We start from the raw sequence: 25,448 nt of genomic DNA, 5'->3' as shown, positions 1-25,448 counted from the left end.
GGTCGCATGCATTGGAGGTGGACAATAGGATGACGTGACGATGCAGTTAAAGGACTAAGAAGTTGAAGGAGGAGGGGGTGTAGGAATTTGGAGAATGGACAAAAGAGAAATTTTGCATTATTGGTAGTGTGAATTGTAGCTCCCAAAACTGGGTTGTCACACATGTTTGGGCTTAGTTAAAATTAGAATTGAACCTAAGTAACTATAGTTTAATTAGATTAGGCCTAGTTACTAATAACATCTAGGGTGTTGCTTCTTGCACTCTTTCTAGAATTTTTTTTACCTTCCAGATTGATAATTTCGAAAGACAAAAAAAGGAGTGCATTCCAGAATGTAATTTTACATTCCAAATTGACCATTCTAAAAGGCAAAAAAGGAGTGCAAGAAGCAACTGGGACGTGTGAGAAGCAATAGCCTAACACCTAACACTAGAATCCTTTTTGTAAGCCCAAAACAAATAAAAAATAGTATGTGTGTATGGGTGGGTGGGTCATGGGTGTGTGGTTGTAATGCTAGACACAATATCATTTTACCTTCTCACACACACAAAGCCTACACTATGTTCTACTTGCATGCATGCACAAGGTTTCCTTCTTATGGACCAACCTTGCCACCTCCCTAATCTAAAAGAAAAGCTCTACAGGAATACTTTATTACCTTCAGAATCTTCTACACACTCCACTCTATCTATAAATAGGATCCCTCACCAAGCCTTTTCATAACAACAATCTCAATTCTCTTATGTTCTTATCTTCTTCTTAAGTGTTCTAAGTGTGAGTTGGTTGAGGAGCATCTTGGAGCTAGAGAGCTTAGGAACGAAGGAAGCAAAAAACTTTCGAACTCCTTTGATCAATTTAGGTGTGAGGTGTGGGGAGAAGTAAGGTGTGATTTTTCATTTTAAGTTCTATGAAGGAGAGGGATAAAGTTTGGCCCCCGAGGTTCTCTCACTCTTAGTTTTTACTTGTTATTTACTCTTTAATCCATGTTTCAGTTGTTATAATTATAAGTTTATGTTATTAGCTTGCTATCTTGTTATAAACATGAAATGATGTTGTTATGCTCATTTTTTAATCAAACATGCTAGATAATATTAACATGTGAGGAACTTTTTTGAAGGTTTGGATCTTGCTATGAACACTTATGGACAATGAAGTAAAAAGTGAATCCATGGTTGTTGATCTACATGGGATGTGACCATATGTGGTCCTTTTGTTTGTGATATTATTTTATTGGTATAAATATTAGAAAGTGTATAAATTAAAGCATTATTTATGATTATTTTGAAATTAAAATAAAGTTTGAGTGGATACTTTATTATAATAATAATTATAAATATGATTTTGATAAAAATAATAATATTTTTTAGTATAAATTCTGTTGAGTTAAAGTTATCATTATAAAGTATTTCTCAAATAATGTAACACTTGTTTTCTTTAATAACAAAATTCAATAAATATATTAGACTTGAAATTATCTTATAATAATGATGTTTTATTAGCCAAGAGTTTTACATTATCACTATGTTTATTTTCAAACTTTAAATATATGGTTTATTATTATTATTATTATTTAAATTTATAATTTCTTATAATTACCTTTTTATAAACTAATATATGGTTCTTATTATACTCATGTATAAAATAAAATAGTATAAATTATTATACTATATTAAGAGCTATGATTTTATATGATAAACATTATTATAAAGTGTTGAATTTTATTTTGAATTCTTATATTGCTATCGTATGAGAAAAAAAACTATGCTTTGACAATATAAAATAACATGGTCCTATTATCTAAGGCCAATTATGCCACAAACTTAGGTCCCAAATTTTTATCAATTTTTACTAACATGTGATTGGATATTGGTTATTATGATTGGCTATAGCCTTTGCATGATCATATGATTGAGCATTGGGTTATGCAAAAATTTAATAGCTATTATTTTCCTTTTTATTAGTAGTTTATTTATTATTATTTTTTTTGAAAAAATGCTTATTATGATTAGCTATTACTAATTACTAGGTTTAGATATATGACATATACAAGAGGGTTTAACTCAATTGATTGAGCATGATGTGTGAGTTATTAAAAATCTTATAATATATGTCTTCAATTCCTACAAATAAAAAAAAATATGACATTAATATATTAATATTAATGGCTATTGTTTTATTTTAAAATTTAATGTAAACCAATAGGACATAGCTATTACCTATATTAAAAAAATCAAAAGTAGGATTACTTGTTTTAATGTGCCTATAAAATTGCAACAAAAAGGATAAAATTAATGGAACTTGTATTTGTTAGATACTTAGAGTATAACAGATAAAATATCTCAAGCCACCTTGTCAAATACAAGTAGGTAATGATGAAAAACTTGACTACTAACATATAATCTTGACACTTTAGCTAACGATAGTAGTCATCATCATCTCCCAACCAATAATTGAAATTAAGACCTTTCCTAATAAAATGAGAGATTATAACAATCAACCATTGTTGTATTTGGAAACTCAAAATACAACTACTAAACTAAACTCATGCTTCTCATTTTGGCATGTAGCATAGATACTTACTATTGTGTTGAAAAACACAAATAGTTGCTCCAGATCCTCATGCACCATTAACAATTGAGTTATGGTTCAATGAATCACTAATGATAAGACTCCCCTGTAAAAATATAGAAATACCACTAACTATTCATTCAAATACATAATTATCATCTCTAATAGAATCAAAATCACTAAACCCTTTTTGTAGACCTTCCCCATCAAAACTGGAAGAATGGTAGAGTTAGTCACATAGCCCATGCCAAAAACAATAAGTGTCAACTTTCAAACAAAGCTTGCGACCTATTCCTCTACTCATTCTAAAGTGTAGTTGTGCCTATGAGAGAATCCACATTTGAAGCACATGCATAGATAAACAACCACTCCTGCAAATTAATATACTTAACCCTCATCCACTCTACCGCTACATTACTCGATGAATATTTCAACGTCTCAACAACTCTTAGTGTGCAGTATTCATCTATTGCAGCAAAACCAAGATAGTTGTATGATCCCAAGTTTAGACATTAGCTTACTTTTGTGGTCGTCTACTTTAGGAGAATGGGGAGCCACATAAATTACAAAGAAATTAATTGAAATACGCTTATAGTGTAGATAAAATTGGCATGTGATATGATTGTCAATTTTTTAAAAACTATTATACAATCATAGATTCCCAATAACTAAAAATTGTTGACTTTTGTAATAATTATTTTAAAAGTCAAATTTAGAATATGAAAAATAAAATAAAGACTAATAGTATAAAGGTTTTTTGAAAAAAATGATGGAACTCACAAACCAAGAGGGGTGAATTGGTTTCTAAATCAAAATAGACTTTAAAAACCAGAGTTAAAAAAACTTATTTTCCAAGGATCGTATCACAAACTTCTGATAAACCAATATTTAATCAATCACCTTTTACACAAAATCCTTTGTTAAATTTCTTTCTTCAAAAATATATTTTCTTTAACCTTTAGTAAATTGATCAAGACCAGAATGAGAAAGAAAGATAAGATCAAGAGAAGATGTACAATAATTTTTATGCTGGTTCACTCTCTATCTCTAGAGAAGCTAATCCAGTTATCTAATCCAACCTGAATTAGATTTTCACTATGCATATAGAATTCTTACAAGCAATCACAAGTAATCTCAGTTCCTATCCCAGAAAAAGAGACTAAGGTATCCAACCCTAGGGTCCTCTGTGATTAAAAGCCTAATAGAAAGACACAGTCTGATCAATCATGCACAAGAACCTTGCTTGAATGAGTAAGTACCTTCTTGAACTCAAGAGAAAATCACAACTCATTTTTCACAATATGATCTTCATAATAAAATTTTATAAGTTGTGAGTCATGTTTCGCGGCCAAAAACTTGTTCGTTTGCTAAATGAATTAATCCGCGATGCTCGACAGCAAGTGTACTGAGTCACACAAGTAATATAAAACGGTAAAAACCGAGTATCGATCTCAGAAAACTTGTTTCATTCAGAAAATAAGCGTTCAATGAGTAAAAATTTGTATAAAGCAAGTAAATGATTAAAGGTGGTTTTTATCTATAACTTTAATTAACTACAAGCTAACGTATATGAGAATGAGAGATGAAACAGATGATTAAAAATGTTGGGTCATTTTACTGAACCTATTTGATGTTACTCAGGATTTTTCTCTATTTAATGTTGTTCTAGTGTTCTATGCTGAAAACAACTACCCCAAACCACAATTCCTCGAGTGAATGGCCTAACTCTATTTAAACATCGTTCTAGATCCCTCGTCGAACTTAGCCTAAATGAGTTGCATTAAGATTACGACATAAAATAAACTAAATCCCTGCACTTTGTGTCCAGACATACAGTTCTCTAGCCTGCTATATCAAGTTCTAAGGATTTAAAACACTTTCCAATGCTAAAAATCCTAACTTTACACACAAATGGGTGATCAAGCCACAAGCATGCAAGAAATAAGCACAGATATAAGCAATGAACACATAAAAACAACTTTAAATAGATAGTAAGAATTGTTACATCAAATGTTCAGCAGAAATCCCCAACAAGAGGCTTAGCCTTCCATTGCAAGGTAGCAACTTTCAGCACCAAGAATGGATTTTTGGAAGAGAAATAGAGTTTACAAATGGTGAGGATGTCTCCTCCACCTTTAGAAACCTAAAATCACTCCAAAAAATCTAAGACTATCTTGAAGCTGAGGCTTTGTCATTTTGGCTTCTCCTCTTGCTCTCCTCTGCTTCTTGACTCTTCTCTCTCTATTTTCTCCAAACTTCAGTGTTTAAAAAGGCTCTTGAACGTTTTATATTTTGAAGGCTCACTTAGCGCGATTTTCTCGTTAAGCGCGAATAAGTGAATTTTCGCTTAGCGAGCTAGGCGCCCTAAGCGCGAGAAGGGACAAACTCCAGGCTGGGTGAGCTGGCGGCACGTTGAGCATGTAACCTTTTGACGCGCTAAACGGGCTGAGTGCCTCGCTTAGCGGATGTTACTCGCTAAACACATAAGGCTCGCTTAGCGAGACACCAACAGCTAGCCTTGTCTTCAAATGGCCTAAAACTGAAGTTAATTCACTATGAGTTTACAAAATTGGGAATATCTACTGAGAAAAATCAACTAAACACAAAAATATGTACAAATCCTATAAAAAGAACAATAAATTAGGGGAAAGATGCAAATTTAATGAAATTATTCAATACAAAAGTTAGTCGTAAATAACGACTAACAAGTCACTCTATATCTAATCCTTTATCTTCTCTCTTTGTATCACTTACTTCAGCTCATACTAATTTCACACTTTTTGCACACTTAGAAGAGAGAACACAAGATGAATATTTATAGCGAAAATAGTTATAACCACCTGTAATCGATTAAATATATAATGTAATCGATTATTTCAAAGAAGTAATTGATTATAGTATCATTTCAATCGATTAAAGTGTTCTTCCCAAAATCTGGAAAACTTTCAAGAACAATGTAATTGATTAGATTCTTGATGTAATCGATTAAAGTGTTCTTGATCACTTCTGAAACACTTTTAAGAGAAAAGTAATCGATTACGATCTCTTGGTAATCAATTAAAATAGAGACTCCTAAAAAACCAATCATTGTCTAATATGAACTGTGTAATCGATTACGATTAGCTTGTAATCGATTATGATCATGCTTGTAATCGATTAAAAAAAAGAGTTTTAAACAATGAAGAAATTTTCTAACTTTAGAACCTTTCTTTTTACTACTACATGATGATGCATGATACACATATGAAAAGATAGAGACTAAGATGCAACACACAATACAACAATCAATACAAATGTCACTCAAGTGAAGTAGGCATGTAAAAGACCAAACTTCTTCAAGCTTCTTCTAGCTTCAAGGCTAATTTTTCATGTTGCCCACCTATCTCTAACACTTTTTTACATTTTCAAGTGTCATCTAATCGCAAGCCACCATGAATGGTAAGTTTATTGACATTTATAATAAGGATCTTGCTAAACAGTGTTTTTACGACACTGCTTAAGGAATTCCAAATAGATTTTCTTTATTGAAATTCACATTGATAATGTATTGGAAACCATAAGATCATTTAATTCTTTTATTAAAACTTTCTAATTTTTATTCTTTAATTAGTGCCCTTAGTACACTAGTTCCTTAATGCACTAGTTAGTATTTGCCTTATAATAACTACCTTCGAAGTCATAGAAAAAATGATTTCTAATGGGTTGATAATGTAAGATCATTTACTCTAACTATGTTGTCTATTAAACTCTTATAATATTCTTTAATTGGTTGTCATTTACAATATTTACACTGCATCAAAATTAAACTCAATTACAAACACAACAGTTTCAAACACGTAGAAAGAAAATTCATACATTCAACAACCTCGTAATACCCCAAAAAAATAAAAGAAAAGATAGAGTTATACTTTAATGTCTAGTTAGTATCATTATAGTAGCGTTCCACGACATCGAACTAGGCATCGGGAGCACTTGAAATCGATTTCCCAAAGCAGTCTTGCAAAAAAAAGGAATGCAAAAAGAAACGAACAATTACATTGCAAAATGCAATCCAAATGAAACTAAGGGTTTGAAAAGAGAAACAAATGCAAAACCTGAATGCTAAGGTACATTCGATAGATGTAGAAGTCCTCGAGTCCTAAGTAGACAAGAGCGTAACCCTGAATGGTAGAAGGGAATGAGAACAAAATGTTGGTGTTAATGATAGAGTGAAATAATAGGAAAAAGAATTCTCTGAATTGATTGAAGGAGAAGAGCAAGCCGTAGTTGAAGTAAGTGGTTAATGCGGTCAGATACGAAATTGTGATCATCTCTTCACACACAAATTGGAACTTCAATCAGCCAGAGAAGGGGACAGATGGTGAGAAAAGGATTCATTTTTTTTTTAGACCAGAGATCAAATCCAAACTACCTTGGCCAACTTGTTGTTTGGCACATTTCTTACTCAATTTTATGAAATTCATTTCTAATTCTTTTATTGAGTTTCATAGAGTGACAATGTAAAATTGTTTTACCTTTCAATCCCACGTTATGACACCCTTTACCCCGATATACATATTTATATAATAAAATATATGAAAATGCGGAGTTACATAAAATAATTTTTTATAATAAACAAAAATGAACTCACGTGGGTAAAAGGTTCACATTTGTGTTTATCAACAAATTCAAAATTTATCAATTAAGAGTATGAAAACATTTCCAGCTCAAAATAATGTTGTCCAAAACTCTAGAGAATAAACTAAAGACTCAACATGTGAAACAAAGTGATAAAAACTACATGTCCATAAATTCATGCAATTAATACAGAAACTCATGCCTCAATGTCACATCCTATCAGAGCATTGTGTTCCAGCGTCCTCTAGCATGAGGTTATCCATAATCATCCACCTAACCATCTGCTTCCACGGATAAAGTTCGAGATCATCGCAGGATCCAGACACAAACAACACACAAGGAGTTATCACATTCTTAACTAATAGACAGAAATGGGACAATATATATATATATATATATATATATATATATATATATATATATATATATATATATATATATATATATCAATAAATGAAATACAACTTACTTCAACACAACTCACGTCATTCAGTCACTTATCGCATAACATCACATCTCAACATTACAAGTCTCACACATGTTCACATCATTCACATACTCAAGGATCAAAACACAATATCACTCAACCAATCAATATTAATCAATACACAAGCATTATGCAACAAATATACTAAGAGTCAATCTTATATGCAATGTGGTACCATGTCAGTGAAAAACCTCATCGGACACCAAAGAGTACATGACAAGACATACCACACACTGGTAAGTCAGGTCACTCTCACTAGGTAAACTCATAGGGAGACCAATCAAGGTCACACTATTTTGTGAGAATGCTCCAATCAAGTGGGATTGACACAAGCTTAAAGGAGAACTCAAACCGGGAGTATTTACTTCAAGGCCTAAACTCCTGAGAGTCCGTCAGGGCCTCTCCCTCTTGATTCAGGTCCAACCCAAAAAACATTCTAGCACACAGACTCTATCTATGAACTGTACAAAACACACAACTCCTCAATTGTTCTCAAAATAATTTTAACTCGACGCACCTCAAAGTGATTAAACTCACTGGGTTCCACAGTGGATCTCATCACAATACTCGTCACACATTAACTCATCACCCTTAAAAGGTCTTACAGTTGTATGATTGTATGACTCATAACTCACAACTTAATACACACAACATCACAATGTATCTTACAATTCAACACGTACTTAATTTATCACATACATTCAATCTCAATCACAATGTTATAATCCCAATATAACAATTTATCACACTAATCTAGTAAATCTTGTCAAAAAACAAACAAATTATACAAAAATTCTTCTCATAACATGGGGAGTAAAACCCCTCAAACAATTTCACATAATCATATCAAAATCAAAGAAATCAAAATCGTATGTTCAAAAGCAAAAAAAAAAAACTAAGAACACTCGATTTCATCAACCAATTCGCATCAGGGCATCAATTGGCCCGTCAAACACAACAATCTCATAATTATAATCGTAAAGGAAGAATTAGAATATAGTAAACATTCCAAAATAAACCCCAATTTGATCCTCTAAGGATTCATACACATGTTCATTCTAACCCCAATTGCGATAAACTCATCCCTTACCTATAAGCGGGCTCACGTGTGTAATCCAGCAGAGATAGTGACATCTCTAGCGGTTTTCTAAGATTCCTCAAACTTTTCCTTTGTTTGCTCTGCTAGGATTTTCAAGCGTTAGAGAGAAAGAGAAGGAATTGGAGCCTTAATTTCACTGTCTTCATGCGAGGGGAATTTCTCCCTCCAGAGAAGTTATTTCACAAATCCCATTGGTGGTGTTGTGTAAAAATGATTTTCAAACCTAGTGTTCAAATTTAATGACAATCAAACGGTTAACGAGTACAAGATCATAGTTTTACTGGAACATGTTTAGGTGTATGCAGGAAAAAGAGAAGGTTTTGGAAGAGGAAGAATAGGAATGAATTTGAGAGAAACAAAGAGCTAGAGGCGTAATAAAACTATTTCTTCTTATTTATTTAATTACAAAATCTCATTATTTTCCTAAAACTCTATTTATTTTTAAATAAAATCCTTTTTAAATTATTTTACGAAAAAATAGGGTGTTACACGTGTCATCATCATTAGTATGATTTTTAAGATAGTTATTATACAAGTCAATAAAATTATTGTATATCATGGTTTGTGATTGAATAAACAATGTAAAATTATTTTACATTATCATACAGTCTTTTTTTCTCTTTTTTATTTAGTTCTCACTATTTTAAGTATGTGAAATTAATTCATCCTTTAACATAACACTCAATATTTAATGAAAATATTGATATGATAACTTAATCAACTTTGGTAATTCTTATGCCCTCTATGCTGAGTGGTTAGAGTTATGATAACTATTGAGACTTCTTTCGCGAGAAAGTGGAGGATGCTTTGGATTGAGCGTCACTTCATTCTTGTTATTAAAGCTTTCACATCGCCTAACTTGGTTCCTTGGAAACTTAGAAATAGATGGCTTAATTGTATAGAATATACCCACACTATGTCTTTCAGATACTCTCATATTTATCGCGAGGGCAACAACACTTGCCTCACATGGTAGTAGCAAACAAGGCCTAGTTTGGTGGGATTTTCTTCCTTCTGTTTTAGGGTAGATTGCTTCAGGAATATATATATGATTTTCCTTCTTTTGGGTTCAAATGATTGTACATGAATCTTGTTTTATGCCTTCGCCATGATCTTTATTTTCTTTTTGGTTTTAATATATTGGAGTGTGTTGCATATGATTGAAGGTTGCACTGTCAACCTAGTTGGATTTACGATATCTATTGTTCCTTAGCACATCTCTTGACTTTGATTAAAAACTATTACACTAACAGGCCAATAAATTCATGTTAACTTGATACCTAGATATTAGATAATACTTCTTCTGATGTTCAATATAATAATAAAAAATTGTATTTATGATGAGTAACATGATGTGATAGAAAAAGAGGTAAAGAGAAAATATAAGTTTTAGTGGAGTATTTATGATAATGAGATGTTCACCTATAATTACCCAAAACTATTTTAAACATATCTAACTTATTTACTTTCTCATATAACTAATTTATCAAAATCAATAAAAAAATAATTTAGTTAATTCTAATTAATGATGTCATAGAATTAAATAGTTTAAACTTTTTTCACTAATGAGTGACTTAAAAATAATAAGTCAATAAATCTATCTACTTGTGAAATGATTGAGTGTCTCGTTAATAAACTTCATCGTACATTAAGGCTATAAAAAATATAATATATAATTAATATATTTGAAAATGAATCTATGTATCTATAATTAGAACCCAGAAATTTATCTACTATTGTTTCTTATATAAAGAATTAAAGATAATATTATTTTTGCACTTGATATAGTAATATTTTTATTTATGAAAAAAATTAGAAATACATAATATATTGAAGTTTTTTTTTGTTATGCATTAAAAAATTTAAACTTTATTTATTAAATTATATTTTTTTCTTGGTCCCCTCAAACCGAATTTCTAGCTTGTCGCTATCCCTCCTTTTATTTTGCAGATAGTGCTTCTTGGTCAAGATGAGGTAATTTCATTAATTGTTTCATGTCAATGAGCATGCATCTTCCTTGTACTAATATGTAATCTAGAAAATAAATTAAATGATAACTTCCATGTTTACAAGTGTTTGTTGCAACAAGATTTAAACAATATAATAAGTTGTCACCATTGCAATGAATATTCACACAAGTTGTTACTCGTAAACTATCTCGTCTTGTTCAAGAAGTATGTCTAAACTCTATAACCTTGAGACACTCTTATTTAGGATCAATGAGAATTAGTTGGCGCAAAAACTCCCAAAATAAAAGGAGGAGGATATTGATAAGGAAAAAGAAGAAAAGGAAAGAAAGAGAGAAGGAAGATGATATAGAGAGGGAATAAGTGTTGATAAAGATTAAAACATAAAAAATTACTTATCTAAAAACTAAACTGTAAAGCACAAAACATGTAATGTCAAATCAACATCACATAGTCATACAACTAAGAAATTAAAAGATATTTAATGACCAAGACCAAAAAATAACTGAAAGTGCTTCATGGGAGAACTAAAGCATGCATTGTCTAAATACAAGTACTAAAACATAAAGATTGTGTTGTATAAAGACAAAATGAATAATAACTTTGTTTTTCTTATGGGAGGATAATGCATGTATTTTACAAATTATTCATAGTATAAATAACATATTATTGCTCATACCTGAAACACATATTTTACAAATTATTCGTAGTTTGCTCGGTGACAGGGTCATCAGGTCATGCATCCATTGTTTGTCTATGAAAATACCCATCCAGAAGCAAAACTCCTGGCAATGGTTATGAGAAAACCAGCAAGAGCACCAAACAAGAATGGAAAACCAATGATCTCCAGCTTCTGGTGATGAGGCTGAGCACGAGCCTCATCTGGTGGAGAAGGCATAAAGCCTGAAGTATCATGGCGGTAGTAGAGACCCCTGTTTCCTTCAAAGTTTGTAGGTGGAAAGGTATCAAACTGTCCCTTTTCTGGGATTTCCCCATGCAACTCATTATATGACACATCAAATGAGGATAAGAAACTCAATTTAATTAATGATTGCGGTATTTCTCCTGAGAGTCTGTTGTGAGACAAATCCAAAATCTCCAACATTGTCATGCCTGATAACTGCCAAGGAATTAGTCCTGAGAGGCTGTTGTGTTTTAGGTCCATTACATGTAGCCCTTTCAGATTGCCAAAACCTGGCCAAATTGGTCCTTCAAGTTTGTTGTAACTGAGCAATAAAGATGGTCGAAAACTTGAAACTTTTTTGTAAGCATTTCTTACATTCCCATTGACATAAAAGGGAAAGGCAAAAATGATTCCTTCTAGTGATAAATTCCTGAACTGGAGGGTTAAGACCACGGTCAAGCCTTGTGGTATGTTGCCAGTGAAAGAGTTATTTGACAAGTCCAAGTAATAAAGGTTGTTCAATTTGCCAATCCATGAAGGAATGCTTCCACTGAGATGATTCCATGACAGATCCAACATCTGCAGCATCTTGCATCCACTTAACCATTTTGGAAATGAACCTTTTATCTGACTGTTGGATAAGACAAGAACCTTGAGATTACTGAATCCAAGATTTTGACCCTGTGGTTGAGGCATTTCTTCATTATGGAAGTTATTTGTAAGTGCTACAGAACTTAAATTCCTGCAGTGACTTAAAACCTCTAGGGTTGATGATAAATTATGCAGTCTGGCTCTTGCAAGGTAGATTTCAGTTAAGGACTGAAGATTATTGCAATTAACAGGAATCCCACAGTTGAAATGGTTACCAGTAAGATCAATTGCTTCCAATCTTGAGCAATTTGATAGACTACCAGGAGTTGGACAACGGAGTTGATTAGAACCAAGACCAACGATGGTTAGATTTTTCATTGCAGAACAATTCAAATTAATTGAACCACCCAAAGAGTTGTTGATCATATTAAGCAATTGAAGAGATGGGGAATTCACAAGTGATGCAGGCAATTGACCAGTGAATTTATTTGACTCAGCAGAGAAAAACTTAAGCCTTGTTAGGCTCCCAAAGATGTTAGGAAGAATTCCAGAAAATTCATTACTGGAGATGTCAAATTCCACTAGGTTTGAAAGCTTACCAAGTCCCTCACTCAGTGGCCCTGATAGCTTATTACCCTGCAGGTATAGTTCATTCAAATTTTGTAGCAAAAATATGTTTTCTGGAAGGCTTCCTGACAAATCATTTCCATTAATGGACAGATGCTTCAGAGAGGAACAATTACCCAAATTTCCTGGAATCTCACCAGAAAAGAAGTTATTAGATAGTTTAAATACCTGGAGCCGAGGTAAAGAGGAACAGATAAATGTATTTATAGGACCTTCAAAATGATTATTGCTGAAGTCTATGACCTCCAAGTTTTGAAGATGAAACAAGTTGTCTGGAAGAGAGCCAGTGAAGAAATTATGAGAAAGGTTCAAGACTCTTAGTTGATCCAAACCGGCTAAGGATTCACAGATTTTGCTATTAAGTCTTTTGCTTCCTAGTTCCAAGCGAATCACCCTTGTGCCTACACATGTGACACCAGACCAAGTGCAGTAATCAGGGGATGTGGAGCTGTTCCAGTCTGGAATAGCTGATTCTAAGCAGCTAGAGAATCCAGTCAAGGCTTTCAAATCATTAGGACTACTTATAAAGTTCTGCAATTCAAGAGTACTAGTCCCAAAACTGATATATGGTATCAAAATGGCAGACAAGAAGAAACTATGAAATCCCATTTGGTACCCAACTGGAAAAAAAAAATGAAAATAGAGGATCAGCAAGATAGGGTTGAGGAGATGTCAGTGGCTTATCTTAAGAACAAATGATCTGGTATTTCAGTCTAAGAGAAAGAGCAAACACAGATAGAAAAACACAACAATTAATTGAACATCGCGTGATTTGAACTATACTCCCAAGTTGCAAGACTTTGAGTGTTCAGTTGACCTCGTTAGTGAAAAAAATCAAACCTGATCTCTCTCTAGTTTTACAAAACATGAAAGGTAATTGAGGACAAAGGTACCCCACACTGAAGTTAAAAACATTTTGTGTAACCTTTTCATCAACATACGTGTCTAGCTTCCAAGTGTATGCACCTAGTTGTTTTCTTGTTAGATTAGTACAAAGGAAATAGGATTTAAAAATAAATAGTTGCATTTTTCATTCTCATATTTTAATCTGTATAATTTTAGTCTCTTAGTTATAATTGCTTTACTTAATCTTCATTGTTAAAGTCCACCTCAAATTCTAGATATTTTTTCATAACTTCTTCATTTTTAAAATTAGGTCTACCTCAAATGTAACAGATTTGTGAGATGACATTATTTGCATAGATTAACAAAGAAAAAAAATGTATAAAATATGTGTAAGGATATGATCAGTGGAATCGCAGTGTACTTGCTTCAACTTCAAGAGTTTATTGCGACATTAAGTGATTGTGATTTGGGTTCTATGTATACAGGTAAGCTTAGTCTAATGAAATGTGATTTTCAAATTCAGTAGGGAAGACTTGATCATACACTATCTAATGAGGGTTGGAGGAGCAGATGGCAGTGGGTCTTAATGACAAACCTTACACACTACACTTTGAATCATAGCTGATAGTTCTATTCTTACAGAAGCTTCAAAGACTAGAAGAAAGAAAGGAAAGCTTTGAAAGTTCAAAAAAATGTGGCTCCAGGTAGAGGAGGCTAGTGAAGAGATTGAAGGAAATATAGTGATGTCATGGCAAGCATCCAAGCAAAACTTGCTATAATTGACCAGAATTAGGAAGTCTAGGGGAAAAAACATTTTCGGTGATTTATCTAAAAGAATGAAATAGATTAATAAGAAGTTGGATTGGATGGTTTCCACAAGCTACCAAAAACCATGAAGTGATTTCAAAATCGAAGAAGACCAGAATGGAGCTGAACAAGCTTCTCTTTAGAAAAGAGATCAGTGGCGTCAGAGGTCTAGAGTTAATTGGCTCTCTCAAAGAAAACTTGTTAATGTCATTGAAAGAATCCAAGATGATGATGGCAACACCTAACATGACCTATTTACTTCCTCTCTGACTCCAACTAATATAGAAGAAGTTATGGCTTGTGTGGGGAAGAGAATTAATCAAGATCACTTGAATTGGCTACCCCATCATTTCACTGAAGGAGACTCCTAACCAGTTGCACCCTACCAATGCTCCAGGTATTGATGATGCTACGCTTGCTCTCTCTTCTTAAAAAAAATTGGCATCTAGTAGGTAAATGTGCTTAATCTGGTGCTAGATGTTTTGAACAATGGTGGTGATCTGAGACAAATTAATTATACTCCAATAGTTCTGATACTAAAAATTAAAGTCCCTAACATGCTAGTGAAACGACTTATGACCAATAAACTTGTGCAATCTGTTAGAGAAAATTGCTAAATTCGATTGCAAATAGGCAAAAAAAAGGGTGTTGCCAGATATTGTTCTTATATTTTGATACAAAGCAATACATATTTTTCCAATGGACTAGTATAATTTTAAAGCAACTAAGTTATGAGATTGTAAATGGTTAAGTTAGTTATCTGTTAGGACTACAAAGTCTGTTCGTTAGATATAAATCTTGTTGTATATAAATAACTCTCCATGTGTATTTCTAGTTAGCATCCATAAAATGAATTTAACATTTAATACCGTTTGAAGATGGAATACGTGAAGTATACGTGGTTACAGAAGGAGAGAAAGGTAGTTTGAGATATTGCTTTACAATTGAACTTTTAACCACATGCTATTAATGAAAATTTTTACTGATCTAAATAAACTCAGTAATACATCGCTTTATTACATGTCTTTCTAATGTTGAACTCCTTCACTCTTAGCGCCACTAAATTGATACTTGGCAGGGTCATGCATTGTGAGACTATGAAAACAGCCATCCAGAAGTGAAGCACATGGCAATGGTTATAAGAAAACCAGCAACACCACCAAACCAAAATGGAAAACCAATGATCTCCAGCTTCTGGTAATGAGGCTGAGCACACGTCTCATCTGGTGGAGAAAGAATAAAGCCTGAAGTGTCGTGACTGTAGTAGAGATCCATGTTTCCTTGAAAGCTTGTAGGTGGAAAGGTATCAAACTGTCCCTTTTCTGGGATTTCCCCATGCAACTGATTATAAGACACATCAAATGAGGATAAGAAACTCAATTCAATTAATGATTGTGGTATTTCTCCCGTTAGTTTGTTGTGAGACAAATCTAAAATCTCCATCATTACCATGCCTGATAGCTGCCAAGGAATTGGTCCTGAGAGGCTATTGTGTTTTAGGTCCATAACATGTAGGCTTTTCAGGTTACCAAAACCCGGCCACATTGGTCCTTCAAGTTTGTTGTAACTGAGCACTAAAGATGGTCGGTAACTTGAAACTCTTTTGTAGATATTTACATTCCCAACCATTTTAAAGGGAAAGGGAAAAGTAGTTTGTTCTAGTGATAAATTCCTGAGCTGGAGGCTCAACACCACGGTCAGGCTCTGTGGTATTTTGCCAGTGAAAGAGTTATTTGACAAGTTCAAGTAATAGAGATTGTTCAAGTTGCCAATCCATGAAGGAATGCTTCCAGTGAGATGATTCCACGACAGATCCAGCATCTGCAGCATCTTGCATCCACTTAACCATTTTGGAAATGAACCTTTTATCTGACTGTTGGATAAGACAAGAACCTTGAGATTACTGAAAACTATATTTTGACCCTGTGGTTGTGGCATTTGTTCATTATGGAAGTTCCATGGAAGGAGTAGCGTACTTAAGTTCCTGCAGTGACTTAAAACCTCAAGTGCCGATGACAAATTATGTAGTCCGGTGTATGAAAGTGAGAGTTGGGTTAGGGACTGAAGTTTCTTGAAATTAACAGGAATCTCCCCACAATGTAAATGGTCAGAGCCAAGACCAATTCCTTCCAATCTCAAGCAATTTGATAGACTAACGAGGACTGGACAATGGAATTGATTATAACCAAGAACAATGGTGGTTAGATTTTTCATTGCAGAACAATTCAAATTAACTGAGCCACCCAAAGAATTGCCTCTCAGATTAAGAATTTGAAGAGAAGGAGAATTCAACAGAGATGCAGGCAACTGACCAGTGAATCTATTAGCCTCAGCACAGAAAAACTTAAGCCTTGTGAGGCTCCCAAAGATATTAGGAAGAATTCCAGAAAATTCATTGTTGGAGATATCAAATTCCACTAGATTTGAAAGCTTACCAAGTCCCTTACTCAGCTGCCCAGATAGCTTATTTTCCTGTAGGAGTAGTACCCTCAAATATTGCAGTTGAAAGATACTCCCTGGAAGGCTTCCTGACAAATTATTTTCATTAATGGATAGATGCTGCAGAGAGGAACAATTACCCAAATTTCCTGGAATCTTACCAGAAAACAAGTTACCAGATAGTTTAATAACTCGGAGCTGAGGTAAAGAGGAGCAGATAGCTGTATTTATAGGACCTTCAAAATGATTATTGCTAAGATCCATCACCTCCAAGTTTTGAAGATGAAACAAAGTGTTAGGAAGAGAGCCAGTGAATAAATTATCTGAAAGGTTCAGGACTCTAAGTTGATCCAAACCTACTAAGGATTCACAGATTTTTCCCATAAGTCTTGTGCTTCCAAGTTCCAAGCGAACCACGCTTGTGCCGACACATGTGACACCAGACCAAGTGCAGTAATCAGGGGAGGCATAGCTATTCCAATCCGGGATAGCTGATTCTAAGCAGCTAGAAAATCCAATCAAGCCTTCCAAATCATTGAGACTACTACTTGTAAGGTTTTGAGATTCATGACTACTTGTCCCAAAACTAATGTATGGTATCAAAATTGCAAACAAGAAGAAACCATGAAATCCCATTTTGCTATCTCACTAGGGAAAAATTGTACTTTAAGCAAATGAATTGGTTTTTCAGTGTTTGAGGAAGCTTGCACATATATAATAAGACATCACAAAAGGCCTATACAATTTGACGTACGTGGGGAGCGTCATGACTTGAACTTTAACATGTAAAGTTACAAAGATTTCACGCATATTAGGATGCGCATCTAGATTTCTGCATCTTTTTCTTTCGTTGACTTAGGTTTAAGGCACAACTCACGTATTTGAATCAAATCAGATATTCAAGACTGGCCTAACCAAACTTTTTTTCCTTCGTGTAAACCATAAGTGATGAAATAATAGATATAAGTTTTGTTGGGTGGTTAAAAAGAAAAGATTATAAATTTGATTTTTCTTGTTGACAAAAAAAACTAACAATTAATATTTGTTAATAAAAAATTACATCAAGAAACCTTGTCATCATCTTACCAATCTACTTCCCAAGTATAGTCGCCACTCAGCCGTTTTCTTGTTAAATTGGTAAAGAAAGTAAGATTGAGAAACTTTCCAAAAAAAAAGATTGAGAAAAAAAAACTATCATATATGAATAAAGATAAAATAGTCAAGTCACTGATGTATTAATTTTTTTAGTTTTTACTTTAAATAAATATCATAGCGTTGTTCAAAAATAAATAAATATTATGATAAAATTATAAGTTTAATGATTATACACTAATAATATAAAACTTTTAATATTTTCATTACATAATCATTTTTTTCCAATTTGATATTGGGTTCAACTTTTACATAATTCAATCATTTAAATCAATTCCATTGTTTGAATATAAAAAAATAAATAAATACATGTGTCATATCATGTATAATTATCTTCATCTTTAAATAAAAAATCATTTTCTAAAACATTGTCACATTAGTTTCTATAAATAAGAAAATTCAAAAGAATCTCAATGTAAGTTTCAAAATTTAACTACTTATTTAATTTTAGTCTTTAAACATATGTGAAAACAAACAACTTTTAAAATTTTGTATCGGAGTGATTGACCGATTCTCATTAAGAGACTTTTTTAAAATTCTTCTCTACTTTCAAGGACAAATGTAATAATGTTATACACTTTCAGGTACTCAAATCATATTTTTCTCAGCTTTTTTTTACCAATATATAATTTAAAAAATATACCCTAAAATTAAAAGAAATAACTTTTTATATCTTAATGGTCATACAATATTCTTCTCAATAAATAATATTGTTAAGAAGTCCAGGTGTATGTAATGTAGAGGAAGGGGTTAAACTTTTATAAAGTGATATCAATTTATACATAATATAATTGGAAAGCGATCACAAGAGTAGGTTTCAATGTGTAATTTGACCCTTTCTCCCAACGTATTCATCGGTTAGTAATTGGATTTAGATAAACTTCTTTGTCGCAAGTTGCAAGACTTTGACTATTCAGTTGACCACATGAGTGATAAAAATCAAATCTTTTTATTTAACAAAACATGAAACGTATATAGTAGGGAACTTGTGGCACACCATCCTGAAGATAAAAAGAAAATACAAGAACTTCAAACCGATGTTTAAGGTATTTAACGTGATTTTTGTTATTTGTGTAGTTATCTTAAATCGAAATTGTTGTTACTTTCAAATTAAGTTAAATTAAAAGTTAAGATATGTAACTTTTATATATGTTGAGTTGATAAATGATCTATCTACAATGGACCAAGCTGATGGATTTGAAGTAGTCAAAGTTGAATCAAGTTGTTTTGTTTGAGGTATAAATCAAACTGATGTGTTCACGGTGGAGTACTGTTCGTTTAGATTGAACTTTGGATAATGTTAACCAAAATTCACTCCCCGTGGCCTGAGGTCTAGGTCTCCTAATAACTACGTACAAGCACTAATTTGTTGAGACATTGTAAAAAATGGGTGATTACATGTAAAAGATATTCTAATGTTGAAGTTAGCTAATAGATATTCCACCAAATCAATGATATATATTAAATGCTTATCTACTGCAATGCATTGATTATATTTATAGGAATTTTATGAAGAGCTAAAATTCCTAGCATAGGATCCAAAACCTTTTGGGGGCAATATTTATTGTCCTAGTGTAGCAAAAGAGTGGCTTTACTCTAGGTTAAGGTGTGATATGATTCCTATTCATGATTCCATCTTAAAAGTCTTATTCTTGAGTGCTGATCTAGGTTGATCAGTGTTTAAGCTGAAGTAGCCTACTACACAAATTGGACGTTCAAAACAATTGTTCCTAAGTTATTAGCTCATGTTGACTTCAAGTGCGGACTTTTTTATGCTATTCTTTTTTTATTTTCCTATATGCTTTGGATTGCTAGTATGCTGACGTGTTTCACACGTACATGTCGAATCCAAAATAGGTGGCCAGTTCTTTTATCAAATATTCGGAAAATCAAGTATCCTTGTCAGATTTCAGGTAACTCAAGAAGGTGGTGTTTATTTAATCTTTAGATCTTGGCATCAAGTGCCAATTAATGTTGTTCTATTAGTGTGTATTGCTTCCTACAATTTCTTCTTTGTTGTTTCAAACTCATGCAAACCGTAAAGTGTATCATTGTTGTTATTAATTTTCTTACAACTTAATGCAAATTAAGAAACTTCAAAGACGCGTGGTAAAGGAAGAAGGGAAGTGGGAAGAGGTTACATGTTTGAATCCTCGTTAATAAAAATTAACAATTCTAACAACTAACTTTTGTCGAGAAAAAAAAACTTCAAAGACTAACAGAAAGTAGAAGAAAAAACAAAAGTTAATTTTCCAGGTTAAGAAAAATGTAGCTACAGGTGGAGGAGGCTTGTGAAGAAACAGCTACAATACAGTTCATTCCAGGTGAAACAAGGGCAAAGATAGAATGACAGAGGCAAAATGTTTTTTTAGTTGGACAGTATTTCAGAGTTGGAGTTCATCACAGTCTAGCTATCTCCAACTGATATATGTAGGAATAACAAATAGCCCAACTTTTCATACTTTGCAGATGTAGTCAAGGATTGCTTTCTGAAAGCTTCTTTTATCACTGCATTTTCACTCATGTTAAAAGAGATTGTAATATTTTTATGGTGAAATTAAAAGATATTGTAATAAAGCTGTGGATTGTGCACCAAAATTGGTTTTGCAGTCAATACTTCTGGAATGAGGATATGCCTCCAAGTCCAAACATACTCTATTTCACATGTGTTGGCTTGCCATCATTTATTTAATATCTAGCATAGTATTATTTTTATGAAATATAAGGATGTTAAACTGTATGTTTTAATTTAATAGTAAAGATAGTTATAAAAAATTTAAGGAAAATTAAGATAAAAGCATACTTGTAGTGAAAACATAATCTATTTATAATAATGGAATGAAGTTGTTTTGTATTGTTTCTGTATATGTTGTTAGTTCTTTTCTTATCCATAGTTTTTGTTTGAAATATTATATCTAGGAGATAGTATAGTTGCAGTGTTACTTTAAAAAAAAAAAAAAAAAAACCTCTACTAGTAAAATACGTTTCCGAGAGAGTTAGATGCGGTGCGGTGACGAAAAAATATCCATGAAATAAATATAAAAAAATACAATAAATTAATCTTATTATTAAATTTATGAGATTATTTTATTATTAAATTATAATTTTTAATGATTAATTTAAGAATAAATTCTATTTTTTTAGAACTAATTTAACTATTAAGCTATCAAATTTAGAGATTAATTTATTATTAAATTATTTATTGAACTAATTTATAATTTTTTTTCAAATTCAAAAAGATTAAATTTAAATTTTTATCAGCTGAAAAAAAGTTTTATCTGCGCTCCGTACTTTCCACAATGAATTTCAGTATTTACCCTGAATTAAACAAGCACGTTATCTAAAACCTATTTAGTGTAAGAAATAGCTAGGTTCCACACAGCTGGGTTTTGTACTAAGGCAAGCCATTCATTCGGTGTGACAGTCCCTGAGACTCGAGAGACTGTTGCCGCCGGTATTAATTCTCCTCCTCCTCCTCCTTCTTCTTCTTCTCCCCAAAACCCTAATTTCTTCTATTCACCAAATCATATTCATGGCTGAACACAACGACCCACCCCAAGAACCCACATTGCCCTCCAAGCGCATGTCCGATCCCGACCTCCAAGACCTCCCTTCCAAAATCCCCAAGCTCGACCTCAAAGAAACACTACCCACTGCAAACGACAACGACCTCCAAAACGACGATGAAGATGACGACGACAACGACGACGACGAGGAGGAGCAGGAGGATAACCGAAAGGGAAAGGGGATTATGCGTGACGACAAGGGCAAAGGGAAAATGATTGTAGAAGAAGAAGACGACGACGACGATGATTCCGACGAGGATAGTGCTAGCGACGACGACGGAAGCGATTTCTCTAACGACTCGCTCACGGAGGTCGATTTGAATAACATTCTGCCGTCCAGGACTCGGGGGCGGACGGTGAGTTCCGGAGTGCACATTGCCGGTGACTCGGGGAATGCTGCTGCTGCCGTGGCCGCGGGCATTGACGACGAAGATAGCGACAGCGACGATAGCGATGCTTGAATTCCTGCCGAGGTTAGTGAGGGTTTGGGAGGAAACGGAAATGGATTAGTTCTGTTGTTGACTATGAGAAAGAAGTGTTTCTTTAGATTTTTCTTTGAGCTCAATGCGGTTTGAAAGATATAGTCTTTTCTGTTTTTTTTTTTTTTTCAATTTATCTTGTGCTTGCTTGTTAGGTAGTATATTATGGCTAGTGATGTTCAGATTTGAGGTAATTGACATGAAAACTAAACTGAAAGAAAATGTTATTGGAAATTATGGCCATTCAGTATTCTGTCCAAGTCTGAGATTTTGCTGAGTGATGTGTATTTGACTATGTACCTGAACATGGCGCAGCATATGTACTAGAAATTGAACAACTGATTTCTCCTGATTCTGTGAATGGCGAAAGTGCAAAACAATCGAGATTAAGATGGCTTGTCCCATCTTTAATGTTGACTTTAATAGGACAAGGAGTCTACTTCTTATGGGGTGGTGAAGTCAGTAATTCTCAAAGTTTTATAAGTTGTTGTAGACCCCAACATTGTGTTAGAAATATGTAGATCTTAGTTAATTCATACTTGGTTATATCTTTTTGTAAATTTGTAGCTGCTCTTTACCAGTTTTTAATACTGATAATTTGTTAATATGTCTTTTGAGTTGTATGAGATGATGGATTAATTTTAACATTGTGATTTGCTACTGTAAAAATTAATTTAAATATTTGAGGAGTATGGCAGGTAGTGCGTGGATTCTAGTAGATTTGTTATCACTCATCAACTAGGTTTTAGATGTTTGGGTCTTGAACACCAAAGATGTGGGGCAAGGTCAGGTTGAGTGAAATCCGAAATCCTCCCATTCCAACCCCATTGTCAAGCCTAACCTAGAGGCCTTCTAATTGTGCTGAGTTTAGGTCATATGTTTCTAAAAACTAAAATCCTAGAAGAAAGTTCTGCCTTGGTTTCTTCTCTGAAGCTCTATTATTTTTATATTCATCATTTCTCTTCCTTTTTCTGTGACACTTCAATCAATTGTATGATCTATTGTTAGCAAGGAGAATTTATCATTTGACTTTCACATATATTTCTTTCTCTTCCCTTTTTCTGTGGCACTTCAATCAATTGTATGATCTATTGTTTGCAAGGAGAATTTATCATTTGACTTTCAGATATATTTCTAAAATTGAGTGTAAGAGAACTTCAACAACACCTTTTGATGGTTTATTCACTTTATTGTTATTGTATGATTTACACGATTTATTTTGATGATGCTGTCTGATTGTAGAAAATACTATACCCTAGTGCATTGCTAGGTCTCTATTAGTGTATGTAAATGTATAACTGTGAAAACAGTTTTGTATATTGATTGTAAGAACTGTTTAGCTTTTGCTAACAGCACCCATCCAGTAATAAATAGCTACTGTAAGGGCTGTTAGCTATTGCTAACAACACCCATCTAGTGTTAGTCAGTAATTCAGGGTGTGTAAGGGCTTTTCTAACTGCACCTCAATAGGGTTAGGCAGTTAGAATTCTGTTAGGATTAGTTAGAATCAGTTATGATTAGTTCAATTGTGTAGAGGTCTATAAATACCACAATTGTAACTAACTCTAACTAACTTTTCAGATCAATAATATAAGCTTTTCTTCTTTTTCTCCTCTGTTCTCTCTCAGTTTATCGAAAATGGTATCTAGAGCCATTTTTTCGTAATCTCTGTGGTTTTGCAAGGTCCTGTTCAGTGCTTTCATGGCTTTCGCTCCTTCAAACCTCATTTCTCAGTCGTTTCCCAACTCTATTGCAGAGAAGCTTGATGATTCGAATTATCTTCACTAGCAACAACACGACGAACTAGTGATCAAATCGCACAAGTTTTTTTTTTTTTTTTGCTCAGCAAAAATAATATATTATATTATAGATGAGTACCAGAGGTACTAGATAATACAAATTTAGAGCCAATTTACAGGTAGTTCAGGACAAAACAAGAAACAGTAGCTAAAATAGCCCAAACTACTCAAAAAAGACCTGGAGCAGATTCTATTCCTAAGTTGCTGTCCTAAGAAAGACATCTTTGAGATTTGAGGACCATTGATTGAAATGTAAAGAGAAATTTTTTTCCAAACATCTGAGCCATGACCATAACATGAACACTGCATCTTCCATTAATTTCTGGTCATCAAAAGCAGCATTGGAGAAAATAATGTTGTTCCTATGCTTCCAAATCGAGTAAGTGAGAGCAAACCACCACCACTGCCATCTTTTTCCCTGCAACCCTGCAGAAGCTCCACAAATATGCTGAATAAAATGCTGATCCGGATTATAAGGGAAAACGCCCATCATATTTACCCATGACTGTGACTCCCACCATAGGGGACTAATTTTACTGCAGTGGAAGAATAAGTGGCATGTCTCTTCCACTAATCTGCAGAAAGGACACAAGTACTCTTGTAACTCAACCCGCTTCTTTTTCAGATTAACTTTAGTTGGCAATTTGTCTTGAATCAGCCTCCACATGAAGATAGCCACTTTCAATGGGACCCTAAGCTTCCATAGCTCCTTGAACTTTCCATCCTGTCCATCTTCCACTGTGACATGATGAATTGCCTTGTATGCACTCTTAGTCGAATAACAGCCACTAGGCTCTGCCGCCCACTTCCAATGATCATTTACTTCCGGCCTGATTGTGAACCCTTCCAGCTGTTGGAGGAAAGCTACCGCCATACCTATCTCGCTATCAAACAAAAGTCTCCTCCACTTAAAATGCCACTCCCACCCACCTTCTTTCACAGCACCTATTTGATGATGAAATGATGTTGTTGAGCTGATATGGTGTACAATCTAGGATATTTCTCAGCCAAGCTTTTATCTCCTCCTATCCACCTATCCTCCCAAAACTTAAACTTGTCCCCACATCCGACCCTCCACAATATCAACCTGTTCAGCTGGTGACCTTGATTCAGACTTTGATTGACTATCTTTAGATCCCTCCATCTAGGATATCAAATCGCACAAGTTGCAGCGTTTTGTTGTTAATCCGGTTGTTCCACCTCATTATCTCACCAAGGACAATCACATTGCTGATCACATCAACCCAGAGTATGAAACCTGGGAAGTTCAAGACCAAACACTTCTTGTTTGACTGCAATCTACGCTTTCAAAGTCCATGTTATCAAAAGTTCTAGGTTCCAATCACTCGTATCAGGTTTGGGACAAAATCCATGAATAGTTCAGTCCTCATACTAAACCCCGTGCGCGACAACTTCACACTACGATGCGTGCGGTCACTCTTGATGGAAAGACAATTGATAAATACTTGTGGAAGATCAAAGGATACGTTGATGAACTGAC

The 25,448-nt window shown here is 33.6% G+C and overlaps 4 protein-coding genes across 4 annotated transcripts; 1 reads left to right on the top strand and 3 right to left on the bottom strand.

The window, feature by feature from the left end:
- Nucleotides 1-11,330: 11,330 nt before the first annotated feature.
- On the bottom strand, nucleotides 11,331-13,778 carry LOC114399727 (phytosulfokine receptor 1-like). Its single transcript, XM_028361944.1, has one exon. It carries the CDS (start codon nucleotides 13,466-13,468, stop codon nucleotides 11,492-11,494), a length of 1,977 nt encoding a protein of 658 aa, XP_028217745.1. The 5' UTR covers nucleotides 13,469-13,778; the 3' UTR covers nucleotides 11,331-11,491.
- A 1,636-nt stretch (nucleotides 13,779-15,414) lies between these two features.
- On the bottom strand, nucleotides 15,415-17,872 carry LOC114399623 (phytosulfokine receptor 1-like). The gene has a single exon (XM_028361827.1). The coding sequence runs from the start codon at nucleotides 17,585-17,587 to the stop codon at nucleotides 15,608-15,610; it is 1,980 nt and encodes a 659-aa protein (XP_028217628.1). The 5' UTR covers nucleotides 17,588-17,872; the 3' UTR covers nucleotides 15,415-15,607.
- A 3,576-nt stretch (nucleotides 17,873-21,448) lies between these two features.
- LOC114400703 (histone H2A.Z-specific chaperone CHZ1-like) lies at nucleotides 21,449-22,708 on the top strand. Its single transcript, XM_028363294.1, has one exon. It carries the CDS (start codon nucleotides 21,636-21,638, stop codon nucleotides 22,128-22,130), a length of 495 nt encoding a protein of 164 aa, XP_028219095.1. The 5' UTR covers nucleotides 21,449-21,635; the 3' UTR covers nucleotides 22,131-22,708.
- A 1,435-nt stretch (nucleotides 22,709-24,143) lies between these two features.
- On the bottom strand, nucleotides 24,144-24,821 carry LOC114398781. Its single transcript, XM_028360927.1, has one exon. It carries the CDS (start codon nucleotides 24,819-24,821, stop codon nucleotides 24,144-24,146), a length of 678 nt encoding a protein of 225 aa, XP_028216728.1.
- Between the last annotated feature and the right edge of the window lie 627 nt (nucleotides 24,822-25,448).

The sequence above is a fragment of the Glycine soja genome, chromosome 19 (genome assembly GCF_004193775.1).
Source record: "Glycine soja cultivar W05 chromosome 19, ASM419377v2, whole genome shotgun sequence".
Taxonomy (NCBI): Eukaryota; Viridiplantae; Streptophyta; class Magnoliopsida; order Fabales; family Fabaceae; genus Glycine; species Glycine soja.
The sequence above is the reverse complement of the archived record's forward strand: the minus strand, read 5'-3'. Positions and strand labels throughout refer to the sequence as shown.

Bases quoted from the DNA above. Each gene is read 5' to 3' on its own strand.
- LOC114399727 (XM_028361944.1), bottom strand. From the start codon at position 13,468: ATGGGATTTCATAGTTTCTTCTTGTCTGCCATTTTGATACCATATATC.
- LOC114399623 (XM_028361827.1), bottom strand. From the start codon at position 17,587: ATGGGATTTCATGGTTTCTTCTTGTTTGCAATTTTGATACCATACATT.
- LOC114400703 (XM_028363294.1), top strand. From the start codon at position 21,636: ATGGCTGAACACAACGACCCACCCCAAGAACCCACATTGCCCTCCAAG.
- LOC114398781 (XM_028360927.1), bottom strand. From the start codon at position 24,821: ATGGCGGTAGCTTTCCTCCAACAGCTGGAAGGGTTCACAATCAGGCCG.